Source organism: Simochromis diagramma, unplaced genomic scaffold (genome assembly GCF_900408965.1).
Source record: "Simochromis diagramma unplaced genomic scaffold, fSimDia1.1 OVJJ01000596.1, whole genome shotgun sequence".
NCBI classification, from domain to species: domain Eukaryota; kingdom Metazoa; phylum Chordata; class Actinopteri; order Cichliformes; family Cichlidae; genus Simochromis; species Simochromis diagramma.
The window spans coordinates 7,830,001-7,844,671 of record NW_024387245.1 but is presented as its reverse complement, the minus strand read 5'-3'; the positions used below and the strand labels follow the sequence as shown (position 1 = coordinate 7,844,671).

At 41.8% G+C, this 14,671-nt stretch overlaps 1 protein-coding gene across 3 annotated transcripts in view; it reads right to left on the bottom strand.

Annotated features, from left to right (window-relative positions):
* Nucleotides 1-14,671, bottom strand: part of dym (dymeclin) — a 58,347-nt gene that overhangs the window by 6,020 nt on the left and 37,656 nt on the right. For all 3 annotated transcript variants that reach the window (XM_040000695.1, XM_040000694.1, XM_040000696.1), the window contains 2 exons: nucleotides 7,541-7,723; nucleotides 4,186-4,299 (listed from right to left, as the gene is read on the bottom strand). In XM_040000695.1, the coding sequence (XP_039856629.1) occupies nucleotides 4,186-4,299; nucleotides 7,541-7,723 (297 nt within the window). The remainder of the gene's footprint in view (nucleotides 1-4,185; nucleotides 4,300-7,540; nucleotides 7,724-14,671) is intronic.

Here is a 14,671-nt window from a genome sequence, read left to right as displayed (position 1 = left end):
AAATCATGTTCAAGTATTGAGATCTGACAGGAGAGAACTGGTATATTTAAGAAATCGTCAGGGTGACCTTTCTGTCGACAGTGTTGAGCTGTTTTCATACATGAATTTCGGACATTTTCGGTGGAACTGGGTCAGGAGATTTTCCACAGCTATCCAATCCACCTCAGACATGCATGCATTACTGGAAATACTTTGCAGGCTTTAAGCGAAGGAGCCTCCTGGACAGGGTGAGAAGAAGCCGGGACGCATGACGGCGACTCACTAGCAGTGAATGCACTGGAAAAACATCTGTACCAGAGAGCTCGCAGACTAAAAGAGCAGCCAATCTCCGACCTAGAGAGCGGTGGACGTTTATCACACTGCGCTTCATTCGGTAAGCACTACAAAAGTTCAGGGCTGCAATGCATTTGTGAAAACTGCTTAATACTATTAACGCTTTGCAAAGCCCCGATTGCCCTAAGTTTGAGCTCTGAAGGCGGACTGTATTACACAAGTTAGGCATGGGCTTTCTGAATTTACTGCACTCAAGAGGATTTCTACATAGAAATGTATAGAAACTGTGTTGTCAGTGTGTGGGAAAGTAGTAATGGCTGCCATCAGGCCTCTTAAGCCCCAGGTACTGACTGACTAACAGCTGGTAACCCCCCTCCCCCTCCGTCTCTTCCTGAGGAGCCAGAGAGTCTGTAGGCTATCGCTGCTCAAAGAGGCAGATTTCAGCAGGAGAGGCTAAACAACACATTCCGCAGGCACTGCCTATAAGCACCACTCAGCCTCACACACCCTGAAACAACACACACACAAAGAATGAGAGGCAGGCAGCTGAGTGTTGAGGGTCATCCAAGGGGTACTTACCACCTTCAATCCTTTCTTTCAGTTAGCGCCTAATTTGCATGTCTACATTTTGCCCCGTTAAAAATCTGCATCCTCACTTATATGTTTCTATTTCAATAGATTAACTAGTGTCCATGCTATCTTTATGTCAGTGGTTTACCTGACAAGTGTCTGCAGTTCCCAACCAACCAATTTTGAAGTTATTATATTGGCGCCACGTACAGGCTGATACAGATTAACACTAAATGTGGATTTTTTATTTTATTTAAAAAAAACATAAAAATCTAAAAACGTAATTTTAAAGATCATTTTGCAACTAAAAATGTGCAAACATTTGCATGCAATAACAGTAAATTGTGTCTTAAGCATCAGTTATTTCAGTGGAGGACAGCTGGAGACCCGATGGGGTAGTAGTCAGTCCTGTTATGCCACACACTTCTTGGAGGTCTGCTTGAAGACAGCTGTCTGGGTGCATGGCTAGCTGATACATTCGTATGCACTCACCGCGTGCTAACCATCTGATGATAAAATTGACTATGTGCACATTAGCATATGCTACTTCTGGTGCAGAAACTCCTGTGGGGAGCTTTGTTTCCGGTGTCCTATTCGTGCCTGGTTTATGGTCCAAAACAAGTTAAGCAAATGAATCAAGCAGCGATTTACATTTCTATAGATGTCTTGGGCATTTACCCAATATATCTGTAAATGATGTTCATCGACTTGTCGATATTTTTCCCCCGCGCCTCAGAGCAAAAGAGAAAAGGGATTCAAATGTTATATTTCTCAGCTGTCCCTCGTTTATCGCGGGTGTTATGTTCTAAAAATAACCAGCGATAGGTGAAATCAAGTAGCCAATTTTATTTTTTGACGGTGCAAAACGTTTGGTGGACATCGTGGACATACAGTACTGCTCTTCAGAGTCACACTGCTAGCAATCAATGCAGCGATTCTGTACTATACAGGAGAGACGTCACGGAGGAGATCGTCTGCAGCGATCAGGACGCAGGACACAATGTGACGTAAAAAAAAACAAACATGCAAACTTGCACTACAAAATCCGCGAAACAGCAGGTGAAAGGTGAACCGCGTTATAGCGAGGGACCGCTGTAATTTTGAAGGTGTCACAACATACCCTTCGTAAATACTAATGTATAGAAACCGTTACCAGCAATCATTCATTTTTTGTGTGGCTTTTTTCACGGTTTGTTAACATGCTGTGTAGGTGTGTACTTGACTAGCTGATATCGACATAACGGGGGAAACATCTGGTTTGACTATTCTTCACCTGTAGTTTGAATGCTGAACATTTGCCTGTTTAAATCATAAGACCAGTCACTATACAGAGATGTGCTTCTGAATGTGGACGATGTGTCTTCTGCTGCAGTAATGCAGTTCTGCTTGTGTTGAGTGATGTAAACAACTGATCGATCTAAACTCTTTAAACGTCAAAATTGATCATTAGATTTTTTATGACACAACAGCGGTGAGTGTTCCCACCTTCTGCTCTTTGTAACTTAACGCAATCTTTCCGTTTTCGAGTTTTGGACATGATTTTGGAGCATATCTTCGCAGTAGCGATTGACCGCAAAGTAAAGCTACCGGAAATGCACAACCCCACATCCGGTCTCAAACCAGGAAGTTAGCATTGTCTCGTGCACATAGTCAATTGATTTTGGTGGGATCCAAGCGGACACTAGCAGACCCACAGACATGGGAAGTATCATCTCCACCTAAGCCTCTGTTTTATGCTTGTTAACTCGCCTCATGTCAACATAAATGGCTGAATTCTCACTGCGACTGCATAACTGAGCTGAAAAATAGACGATATCTGAAAATAATGTCACCTTACTGATGATTTTATCAGTGTGCAAGAAGAACCATAGAATACAGTTTGGGAATGAAGTTTTATAGATATCATTCCCCAGCTGCACTACAACACCACAGTGGTGCTTTCAGCTTTCAGCAAGTGTTAACAAAATGTTCTGATTTTGGTTGTTAGTGTAGACATGGGTGCAACTTTAAGACTTAAAAATTGATGCACTCATTTACATGCAATGTTCACATGACCCGAATGTAAAAAAAAAACTCCACAAAAAAAAAAAAAAACTCCACAAAAAAAAAAAATTATTTTTAGAAAGAGCGAGGAACAATCGCTTTTCCCGAACATTTCATTCATGTCAGCGCTCTCCGTGGAGCCACAACTGATTGAGACACCGATACTGCTTCATCGGAGTAATTGCCGACGTATCGATGATTCCACACAACATTAATCTAACCTATAGATTTTTACATTGGGGGGAAGCTGAATGAGCTCATAGGATGACGGGAGGCGAGAGGTGGAGAGACAGCTGTTTGTTTGAGAGATGGTGCCATCAAATGGTAGGGACTTTTCCCAGAAGACACATTGCCCAGATATACTTTTCACTTCACGTCACCCTGTGGAGCTGGAAAGCACTCTGATGTGGAGTCAGCGTGAGATTCAAAAACACTTTTGCACAAAAACGTAGACTGCCATTTAGTCAGATGGTCATCAGCAGACATACACAAATGCAGGAGATAACACACACACACACTCATGACCCACATTGACTTGTGCCACAGGTACAGCACTCTCGCTGAAGGACATGAGGGTTATCCACATGGCTCTGTGGGTAATTCTGTGAATTCATGGTCACTACATTAGTGCTCTGACGTGCTCGCTGTGAGCACGACAGAGAGAGAGAACATGGACTCATGGCCGCGCACCATCCCTCTTCCACAGACAAATGGCTTGCAGCCAGCAGCCAAGTACGGAACATGAAACACATGATAAAACATGCAATTAAGAGCTTCCGAGCTGCTGTGGAGACCGCTGGTTACATATTTCCTTACTGATTAATGGAGGAGCATTGGAAAGGGAAAGGGTTAGAGAACCCGCCAGGAGTGTTGGGTAACGAGGCATGGTGGCAGATTTATGTCTCCTTCGTCCCCTCCCCCCAATCTGATGTACCCATGACAAAGTGCCGTTAGCCGTCCCCCCATCCCATCTCCTTGAAATGTCATTACATGTTCACATATAGCAGGTAAGCAGAAATGGAACGAAGATGGGCATTAATGCTAATGAGAACTGGGCTTTGGCCTTTTGTGTCCACTCCCAAAGGCCTCCTTCCATCATTCCATTGCCCGAGTCCATATCCCAATCCCAAACATCTCGATTGTTCAACTGGACTCTCTTCACATGCATAGAAATTTACCACTTCTTCTTCTTCTCTTTTTTAACCTTTTAGCAAAGCCCACATTTTATGACTTCTGCTTTCCACGCTCTTCCACTTTGCCTGTCGCCCTGCTGCCTGTGTGTCTGTGTGAGTGAATTACCTTCAGTCTGTCTTTTGGCAGTGCCTGGGCTCCTTTCATGATGACCTCCTGAACTCTCTCAACAGACAGGTCACTTCCAGCCTGCTCCAGACGCTGACTGAAGAAACCAATAACCTAAAGGTCAAACGGGAGGAAACAGCCAATCACAAACTTGCCATAGGGTCTTTTAGCTTGCCTTAAAGTGTTTTGAGGTGACTGTTGTTGTAATTTGGTGCTATAGAAATAAAATTTAATTGGACTGAATACAGTTGGAGTGTTTAGGGGTAAACACAGAATTTAAATACAAATTACCACCAATACAGTGTCCTTGGTTTTTCATGTTTTGCCAGGAAAATGGGAAATAGGTGCAGTTATTTATTGAAATGTGCAAACATACATGGGAATATAGTATATAAGACAAAAGCACAGTTTGTATAATTCTTACAAGCTTGAAAATCAATATGTTGGTGCAAAAACTGTTATTTTATGCTTGTGAAACTACGCTATATCAGGCATTTTTTGTAGATTTAACTAAGGAAATGTGGGGGAATTGTGACAGGCTGCAAGTAACAGATTGTCTAAAGATATAATAAAAAAAAAAAAAAGGTTCTTTGCCAAGTTGTCTTCAAGAGTAGACACAAAATTAAGATGTCTCTTTTGTTTGAATGAATCATAGGTCATTGTTAAGTGTCTTAACAAAAAATATGTGATAAAGCAGGCAGTGTCCAAAGCAAAATCCACTTTTTATCCAATAAAATAGAAGAAAATACAACTCACTGATGAGATTTAACTCTTGTTGATTATCTCCTCAAAAATAAATGGTTATTTTAAAATATTTCTCGTCAGGTTTTGTGTTAATGCAGTTATTGATATCTTTGTTCCATTTAGTTCTACTTGTAAGTATAAATCAGCTGGTAGCATTAGCAAAAAATAAATAAATAAAAAATCAATATTCACTCTTGTCTGTGTTTCCTAATACACACACGGGACCTTGTTCTCATTGAGCTTTAATGTCAAGTCCCAGCTCCATCACGACCCTCTCCAACTCTTCTAATCCCTCTGTTTGGAGCTGTCACATTAATATTTCAGCAGCCACACCCGATATGATGACACCGGGTGCAATATGAAGATCTAGGAACAAAATGGCATCATGCTACACGCGTAGGCCTGAGAGACCTCAGCTGTGTAAACAATAACACTGGTCAGTGTTCCAAAGGTGGTTTGAACATCACGTTAGAGGAATCGGTGCTGAACCTACAGTACGTCGACAGCTCGTTTTCATTTAAGGCAAAATATTGCCGCTTCCATAAACGGCCATTTAAACACGTGCATGGGCTGCCATGTTTCCTAGCAACAGTAACTCGCTTCTGTAAATGCTTCTTTATAAGGATACAGCACAGCACACACTATTCAGATAAACCAGCCACATTAAGGCACCTACCAAATATTATGTAGGACCAGAAAAAACAACTCTGATCTGCAGTATCAGCTACCGTGACATGAGCAGCAGATCCTTTAAGTCTTGTAAGTTGCAAGGTGGGGCCTACGTGGATCAGACTTGTTTTTCTAGCACATCCCAGATATGCTCAGTCAGATCGAGAACTGGGGAATTTGGAGCCCGAGTTAGTACCTTGAAGTCTGTTGTTGTATTCTTTAAATCTTAAACAAGCACTGCGGTGGGGCAGGGGTGCGTTAGCCTGCTGAAATGGGTTACTGCCACCAGGGGATACTTTTGCTTACTTTTCTGAAAAGGTGTATGTAGTGTGCAACGTGTTAAAGTATGCAGTAGGTGTACATTCCACATGCCAGGGCTCAACCTCTTCCAGCGCATCATGGTCCAGATCATCACACTACCTCTTTCGGCTTTCCATAATGCTCTTTTGGTGTCATTTCACCCCAGGTAAAGGTTGCCAATACATGCACGGGTCTCCTTAAAGCTTTTTACTGTAAACATAGATCTGCACGTCTGTGACTTTGCCTCAACTGGAGCGGACATTGTGCGCAGATGCCCCGGGCACCTTCTCAGTTCAGAGTGCCATGTTAGCGCGACACTTCGAATAAACTGCAATCGTCCTTTCGATTGATGAGTCAGTCAGCTGACCTAAACCTAAGTGAGCGTGCTTTTCATTGATCGAGGGCTAAAAGGCAGAGAGACTTACAAACAAGCAGCAACTAAAGATGGCTGCAGTAAAGATGCAGCCGTGGACCACCCAGCATTTGGCACATATCCATGTGTTCCAAACCTCAAGCTTCAAACATTAAAATAATCATTGTATTTATGATAGTGTAAGTTTATCAAATTACACTTAAGCCTGTTAGAAGACAGACAATAAGTGGCTATAATTGGAAGAATGAGTAGATTTAATTTTGGACTGGACTGGCTTGACTGGTGCCATTACAAGGAGATGTTTAAAGAGTTGCAGCTGATCATAAATCGAGATGATTTGCAAAGCTGGGTGAATTCTGCTTATTGTCAGTGGAAAAAAAACTTAGAAAATGTCAAAAACTTTTCATTTTAAATATGTAGTTCACTGGAATTAAAAATTATTCAATGCTTTCTGGGTTTAACCTCAAAGAAGAAATCTAAGAAAGTATTTTTTGTGTTTCCACTGCTCTTCTAAGTTTTTCCCTGAAGAAATGTTTGGTGTTCCTTAATTACAAAAAAAAGAACTATTACAAATTCCTTTTAAAGCACTTTTTTTGTCAGAGCAACATTAAAAAATGCTTCTACAGGCAGTTTTGTTTCTCAGTGTGGGCTGTTTTAAAGATTTCAAGCACACCAGAGTTCATGCACTATGTGTGTCTACATCTATCTAATACTAATCTCTTCATTAACTCAGAAGGCCTCCCATATGGGCTTATTTTAGAAGAGCAAAAAAGCCGCCTCGCATCCTGAATAGCCTCGGGGAAACTGACTTAACCGAGGGATTCTACCTAGGCATGCCTCCCTCATACTTATGGATAACTGTAAAAGCCTGTGGCAATGTATGCAGCAACCCCCATCCTCTGCACACACACACTCATACCCACCAAAGCTTCCTTTCCCTTCTCTACGTGACTGTGAATGACAGATTTCTCGCGTCCCTTCTTACTTATACACCACGCATACTCATTGAATGTTTGAGATGTAATGTGGAGATACTTGACGCCAGTGGACTGATTAATTCAATCATACTACTTAAGTCTTTCATTCTTTATTGCCTGACTGCAATCTTCTGGCCCGGCTTTTTCAACATTTCTGAGCAGACAAAGAGGACACTGCAGGAAAAAACTGTCAGGCTTCTCTTAATTCACTTGTGATGCTTTGTGCGATTCCTAGTTTAAAAAAATCAAACAACAACAACAAAAAAAGACAACAACCCTCAAACAGACTGACCGTGTCGAGGTTCTGCATGATGTCCTGGAAGGACGGGTGCGTCCTGAACTGCTCAAAGAGCTCCCTCTTGTAGAGCAGTGCGTACACCAGGTTAGGGTTGTGGTGTAGAGAGTTGCACAGGCAAGAGTTGATGATTTCCAGCATCATGCGGATGACTTCCTCAATCACACTCAGGTCCTGGGCCTGGAGGGAGAGGGAGGATGTAAAGGTTAATTGGTTTCCCACTAGACTGGTTCCACTTATTATATTGTTTTTAAATGATTGTTTTCTGATAGAACGATCAGCAGGGGGTAACAGACAGATGGCAGAAATGGCAGCAGGGATCAGAGGAAGGACAAAAAAGTAAAGCATGAATGTCAGCCAAGGTCTTAGCAAGTGACAGAAGGGTGATCTTTTAAACCAGATATCAGGTCGTGTTGGCCTGTGTTTCCTTGTGTGGCAAAGACGGCAACTCAGTGACACGTGACAGTCAAAGACTATAAGAAGGACGGACAAAAAGATAAAGAGTTTTAAAGCGCCTGACATGATGGCGTTGTTTTCAGCGTTGTTTCAAACTAAGTAGTCTTCTCAACACATAAACCCAAAAAGTTCATAAATAAGGATTTCCCGATGTGAACATCAACACAAGAGATTGTTGGAGAAATGAACTGAAATCCCAAAGCAGCATCAAAAACAAGTTTCACATTTTAGAAAAATATGCACAGTTGCCCTTTGGTGAAGACAAGATTGATAACATGTAATATCTATGAAGGTTCAGACGACCTCCTCCCAGCTAGGAAAAGGATCTTTCTTCTCTCACTGTGTGACTCCAACTAGCTGTGGCAGCCAAATGGTCGCTCGGAGATCGAGCATGTTGCACCCTCGACCTCCAGTCTCCAAACAATGCCGGTCGGATTCTCAGACAGATTGACAAAGATTTGCAAAATGACTGTTATTTAATTTACTAACGGAGCCAATTCGCTAACGTGTTGCAATCAGTCTGAGTCGGTCTCCAACAATGAGTGTAACTAGTCTGGGACACGTCTTTTTATAATTGTGGACTTGATTTTACTGGTTGTCAGCGGGTTTCCGTCATATTCCTAAGTAAAAGCAAAACCGACTCTCTTATTTTGTTGTTAAATTAGCATCGTGCAGCACATACGTCACCATTTGAGAAAGAACTCTTGTTTCAGATCTACCAGCTTCTGACTGGATTCTCAATGTAGGTTGTCAATTCTGTTTAATTTGCATTTCTGCGTATGTAAACAGCATTAACCAGTGCATTATCATAAACTGACAGCATGTAATTGTCAACTTGTCCACATATCATCCCCATTTCGTGACTGCATTTTATTGCAGTTTTATGGCAGCTGACTGCAAGTGGTTGCAGACCTGGTCCCCATCTTTGAAGCAACAGTTTCAAAGCCAATAAGATTCCAGGTTCTTTGACTTATAGTTGATTTAATTGTGGTTGTTCCCACTATTACTGTGACTGCAGCAATATGATGTTCAATTTTAGTAGCTCCTTTTGCTCAAGAGCGGTGAAACGCTATTTTTGTCCTTCCAAAGAAACAGTTCAACAAATAACCCGCTTTACAAAGGCAATCTGTTATTTTTATATTTTTGTTTTTATGCAGATTAAACAAGAGACACAATCTGTGAGCTTGAGAGATGCGGGTGCAACAGAAATATTTTGTTGGCTTTGGAGACGGTCCAACTACCGCCTCCGTGTTTTCAGCCTTTATGATAATCTAGATAAGCTAGGAGAGCTAGCTGCTGACTAAAGCGTCACAGTGATCACATACGTATGACAGTGGTATTAATCTTAACATCCAACCATAAAAGTAAATAAATAAATTATATTTCATTATCCCTGCATTCAAAATGTTCATAATTAAAAGTGTACAAATTAAAAAATCCTTAGTATTGTACTTCGCGCGAGTAGTGTGAAGCACTCGGCCACTCTTTTTACTTTCAATAGCTTCAGTTATTAATTAGATGAACAATCTTTTTAATAGCTTGCAATTAAAGCAGTCAGTAGGAGAATCCTTTCTACATAGTGAGAAAGGTTTTCAGTGCCGCTGATGTTTTTAAATGATGATAAAGATGTCTGCACCTGTCAACCTTTAAAGTTCGGTTTCATTTACCTTATCAGCGTGTTTATGCTACAGAAACCTTGGACCTTAATCTGCGTGGTGGTAACTCGTAAAACATGCGCCTACTTGTAGCCTTTAATGATATTGAAAATGGCTTTCATCATTAACGGAAGTCTATGCAGCAAGAGGAGTTTGGTTTCATCACACAACCTGCTTTTAATGGAAAAAGGCATGCTTTAAGAAATCTGGCTTATTGTTCTTTAGTTACTTCATTCACAACAATCCGTCTACAAGAGAGACAGACAGACGCCACCGTGATGAGATAACGTCTTTTTGGCGTGTTCAATGGTGGCGCACAACAAGAAAACAGTAGAGAGCGTGGGAAAATGAATAATCTACAGAGAGATAAAAACTTTGGTCAACAGAGTTCATGACTGATTTCCCATGGTGTGACAGCTGTGGGCAGAGCGTTACAAAATCTACCGTCTACGTTTGATGATATTGCAAGATAAGCTCCATAAATGAGAAACCAGAACTCAACAGCATTGTGACTCATCTCAATTAAACCAAGCACTACTAACCACGAGTGTCAGTTTCTCTTCACTCCCAAAAAGACAAAAATATGATCTCTGCCTTATAAATACTTAAATTTACTGCTTAAAAAGAAATTCTAAAAATCTGCTCAGCGACTTATTTTTTTTAACATATACAGTATACAGCATCTATGTTAGGCCAAACAGAGTCAAAGAGCCGCCTGTGTAAGCAGCTCAGAAGAAGCAGCTAGAACAACAAAATGCAAACTAAGAGAATGCAGGAGTCAGGGACATCCAAAGCAGCTTAGCTTAATGCAATGGACTTCTAATGAAATCAGTCCATCGGTAGTCTGACCACAACTGTAACACGCGACGTAGATTATCTGACAGGTTTTAGTTCGGATCCTGGATCTTTAAAGATCCTTGCATGCCTCCAAGCAGATATGAATAAATATGTGTGCTCCATTTTGAACATTCTTCATTTTGCAGTGTTGTCTGAATATATAAAAAGTATTATAATTACTATTACTATATGTAAGAATAACATGACATAAAATTTCAATGAAAAGATCTCCCAGTGCCTAGCAAAAACTACCCAAACCAAGAAATGTCTGCAAAAACCAGCAGATGGGTGAGAGGAGAAAGAGGTGTGCCTTATACCAAAGCGTTTATGAATTCAGTGTGTAATAATGCTCAGTAGTGTGCATTTATCACAAGATGTTTACTCAGCTAAAGTTTGCCCGTCTTGTTTTAGTTGTGCCACAGCAAAAATGTAATTAATGATATAATGCTGATAATATGACCTCAGTCCTTTATGTGGATGTAGAAACTATGACAGTGACAGTGAAACGCAGGCAGTTATGCTGAATACAGTCCTTACTATTCACAACTGTCAAAATGTCTCGTGTGAAATGCGTCATTTTAAGTGGTTTTCATACGTGAACTTTGGGCAATTTTGGGCGACTTGCATTAGGATATTTTCCACAGCTGTCCTTTCTCACATGTAGCACATACAGTAGCAGGAAATAGGCAGTTTCAGTCACGTTTGTACTATTAGGAAATGCTGCGTATTGTGGGTAAAGTATGCAGCATATCACCAAAACCCAACACCATCCAGCCTTTAAGTAGGAATCTGTTGGGTTAAAGCAGCACACGTTTGTGTTCTCACATGTACCTCTGTCGGCAATGGTGCATAAATATATGAATGCTATGACAAAAACATATTTAACGTCACTTTTCCAAACGTTTAACTGACCAGTTCAGCCTGTCGGTCTGAAAACCTTTAATCATTGTCTTTGCTTTACAGGAAGCCTCGCCTTAGACAGTTACTCATTAGAAACTTCCTCTGGGTTTACACGCTGCCACATTTCAGCTTGAAGTAAAATTCCTGTAACGTTCATTAGAATAGGCAGCAGAGATAGCAAAGCTTTCTGATAAAGAAAAAGAAAAGATTTATTTATATTTCACAAGGTCTCATTCTTGAGCCGGGCACAACGTGAGCTTTTATATTCACCACAGCACACTTATGCTTAGTGATTCATTTGCATCACTGTTCTGCTGATGACCTGTTTTGACCAAGAATTTGCAATATCTGATTCGAAACAGCAACATGGTGAGACTCCTGCTGCGAGCTGATTGGCCACAGAGTCTACCTCCAATCTGGGCAAATCATCTGTAACCGAACTGCATGTGGTAGCATTTTATATTCCATCTTCGGTGCCCTGCTTTGAGAGAAGTTCTTATCTTATAAATAACTTTGCTTGCTGTGATGCTTTTTTTTTTAATACACATAATCAGTCCCTGAAAAAAAGCCGGGGGATTAAGATAACAGTAAATAGCTGTATTCTTTTGTGCACTGAAAAAGGTTACTTTAGAAATATAATGGGTTACAGATTATTGGTTGCGCTGCTGAAAATGTAATTACTAGGGCAACCCTTTAAAATTAATTCAGAATGATGTATCTTATTATTTTTTGTTTACGGTGTGATTACTTTTCTACCAAATGTATTTTTTTAAACCAGGCAAATCCAGCTGCTGCAGGTTACAGAGGTGTTACAAACAAGCTTCACAGTGAACGGCGATGCTGGAATCTGTGTCAGGAGTGTCCGAAAAGAAATGCTGAAGTCCAGCACTGAAAGGCATTCTTGTCCAGTGATGTGGCCGACTATCACAGGTGGGGTCGCAGGCATGGAAACGGGTTGCTCAAAGCAATGTGCATCGATTTGATTGGAAGAGAACCAAGGAAAAAGAAGGCTCGGACGCCACCGTAACTCAGCTCGCTGAACGTGTGACCCAAAGGCTGCAGCAGGGGTAGCCTAGATTTGAGTCCACTCCAGACCACTTCCTGCATGTCATCCCCCCGCCACCCGCTCCTTCTCCCTGCTTTCCTGTCTGCGCTCTACACTTTGCTGTCAAATAAAGACTGTAAACCTTGTAAGCCATCCTATTCTCCAACAGCTTTGCCGACCTGTGTAGCTCTCTGACAGAAGCCACTCAAGCCCAGCAAAATGATGAAGAAGGATTGAACAGTTCTAGATTTATGATCTTTATCGAAAACAATACATTCAGATTTTGTGAACACCATCAATACAACTGGTAACGAAACTCTAGTTATTTCGACACACATCCAATAACATTGCTGCACTGATTTCCACAAGCATGGTGGTTGAAGGTGTTGAGCTTTAACCGGCAGACGTGGAGAGGCAATAGGAAGGCAGGAGAGCCAGCTCTAATGAGGATTGATTGTGCGTCTGGAAGCAGAGGTGGCTCTCTGAGCTCGACTCCACTGCCTAGCTATACTTGCTCCACTCTTTTCCGCAGTGGCAGGCCATAATTAGACAGAAAGCAGGGACAGATAAGAGAGAAAACTGAGTAGGAGGATGTGGAGGCAGGAGGAGGAGGACAGCAACAAAAATGGTAGCATAGATGATAAGAGAGTATGGGGGGTAGGGGGGCTAGCTGATGGAGAAAACGGACGTGACGAAGAGGAGACAAAAGCAGGAGAGGGAGGCAGAGTAGGAGTGAAGGATGCCTGGTGTGTTTGTTCTCCAGCTCTGCACCAAGCTTAATGAGATTAGTCTGGCAGGGAAAAAATGCCACACTGGGGAATTCAGGTCACATGAAAATAGGCTAGCTAGACGTCTGCCTGGCCTTGTGTGTATGTTTGTCAAGTGGATGAGATTAAGAGGTCCACGGTCTGGTTGAAACCCAGACAGGATTTAAATATCTTGGCGACTCCTCCTCTTCCACTTCCCACTCTGTCCTTTTGCACTTTTTTTCTCTTCAAACTGCATCCTCAGCCAGAAAAAACAAACAACAAAAAAAAACAAACACTTGACATGTGTTTGTTTGACAGCATATTCTTCCTACCTCTCCCTCCTCTTTTTGCCTTATTCTCTCTTAGTCATACATCGTTTTCCAACCTTGTGCCTTGTCGTTTGGTCACAGCCACTCATGCTGCTATTTCTCGTCTTTTCTCCACCCAGGAAAACACAGGTGAGTCATATCATTAGCCTCAATGATCCCGTCCTGTTTTACTTGCATCACCATTCACAGAAACCCTATTGGAAAGCAAAGCGTTTATGTGCACCCTTCACCCTTCCCCAACTCTGTGCAATTCTGCTGTTAATTCTTAAACATACCGAGTGTAAATGTGTCGCATCTGCAGGCGTGGTGACCTCTGCTGTGTCTGACAACTGACAGTTTGTAGATGCAAGCAGTGACTAGAAAGCCAGAGCCCGTCCTTTCTATCATACCCACACATGTTTTTAAGCGAGCGTTTGTGAGTGCGGACAGGGTGTTTAGAGACATAGACATGAAAATCCCTGTAAAGTAGGAGCTGGCATCATTAAACCAATAGCTTAGTGATTCCCTGGCCGGCCCTGCTGCTCACTGTAGGCTGTTGCAGGGCAGACAAACCAGACATATTAAGAAAGAGCACTGATGAAGACAAGGGCATGAGGATACAAACAGAAAGAGTGAAAAGCCACACCTACAGGTTGAATAAAGCACAGTGGAGGAAAAGGATGAAGAGTTGGAAAAAAAAAGCCACGTGGACAGACAGAGAGGGTCAGACTGGCTGAGCAGCAGCAGCAGCCTGCCCTTGTCTTTTGGGAGCTTTTTTTTTTTTTTTTTTTAAATAGGTCATTGTCTGACCCGCATTATGGTACCACAGCCATGTCATAATCACACCATTTTGAAGAGCATTGTGCTCAGGTCAGCTTCTCATTACCCCATAGCTTCACATACCCACAAAACATCCTTTGTTGGATGCACACAGACAAAAAAAAGAAAAAAAGTGTGTGTGTGTGGCGACAAAGTTGGACCCTAAAGAAAAACAGCAGCATCAACACAATGTGATTATGCTGGATGCTCTCTGCATCACTGTCTCGTGTGTGATGGCAGGATCCCGTGTATTGGTGTCCATATACCTTATCCTGATTAAATAGGCACACTACTTTTCTGAGACTTGGCTAGCGCTAACAGCGGGGCGGCTTGGGTGGGGAATGAAGGCAGTACTGTGG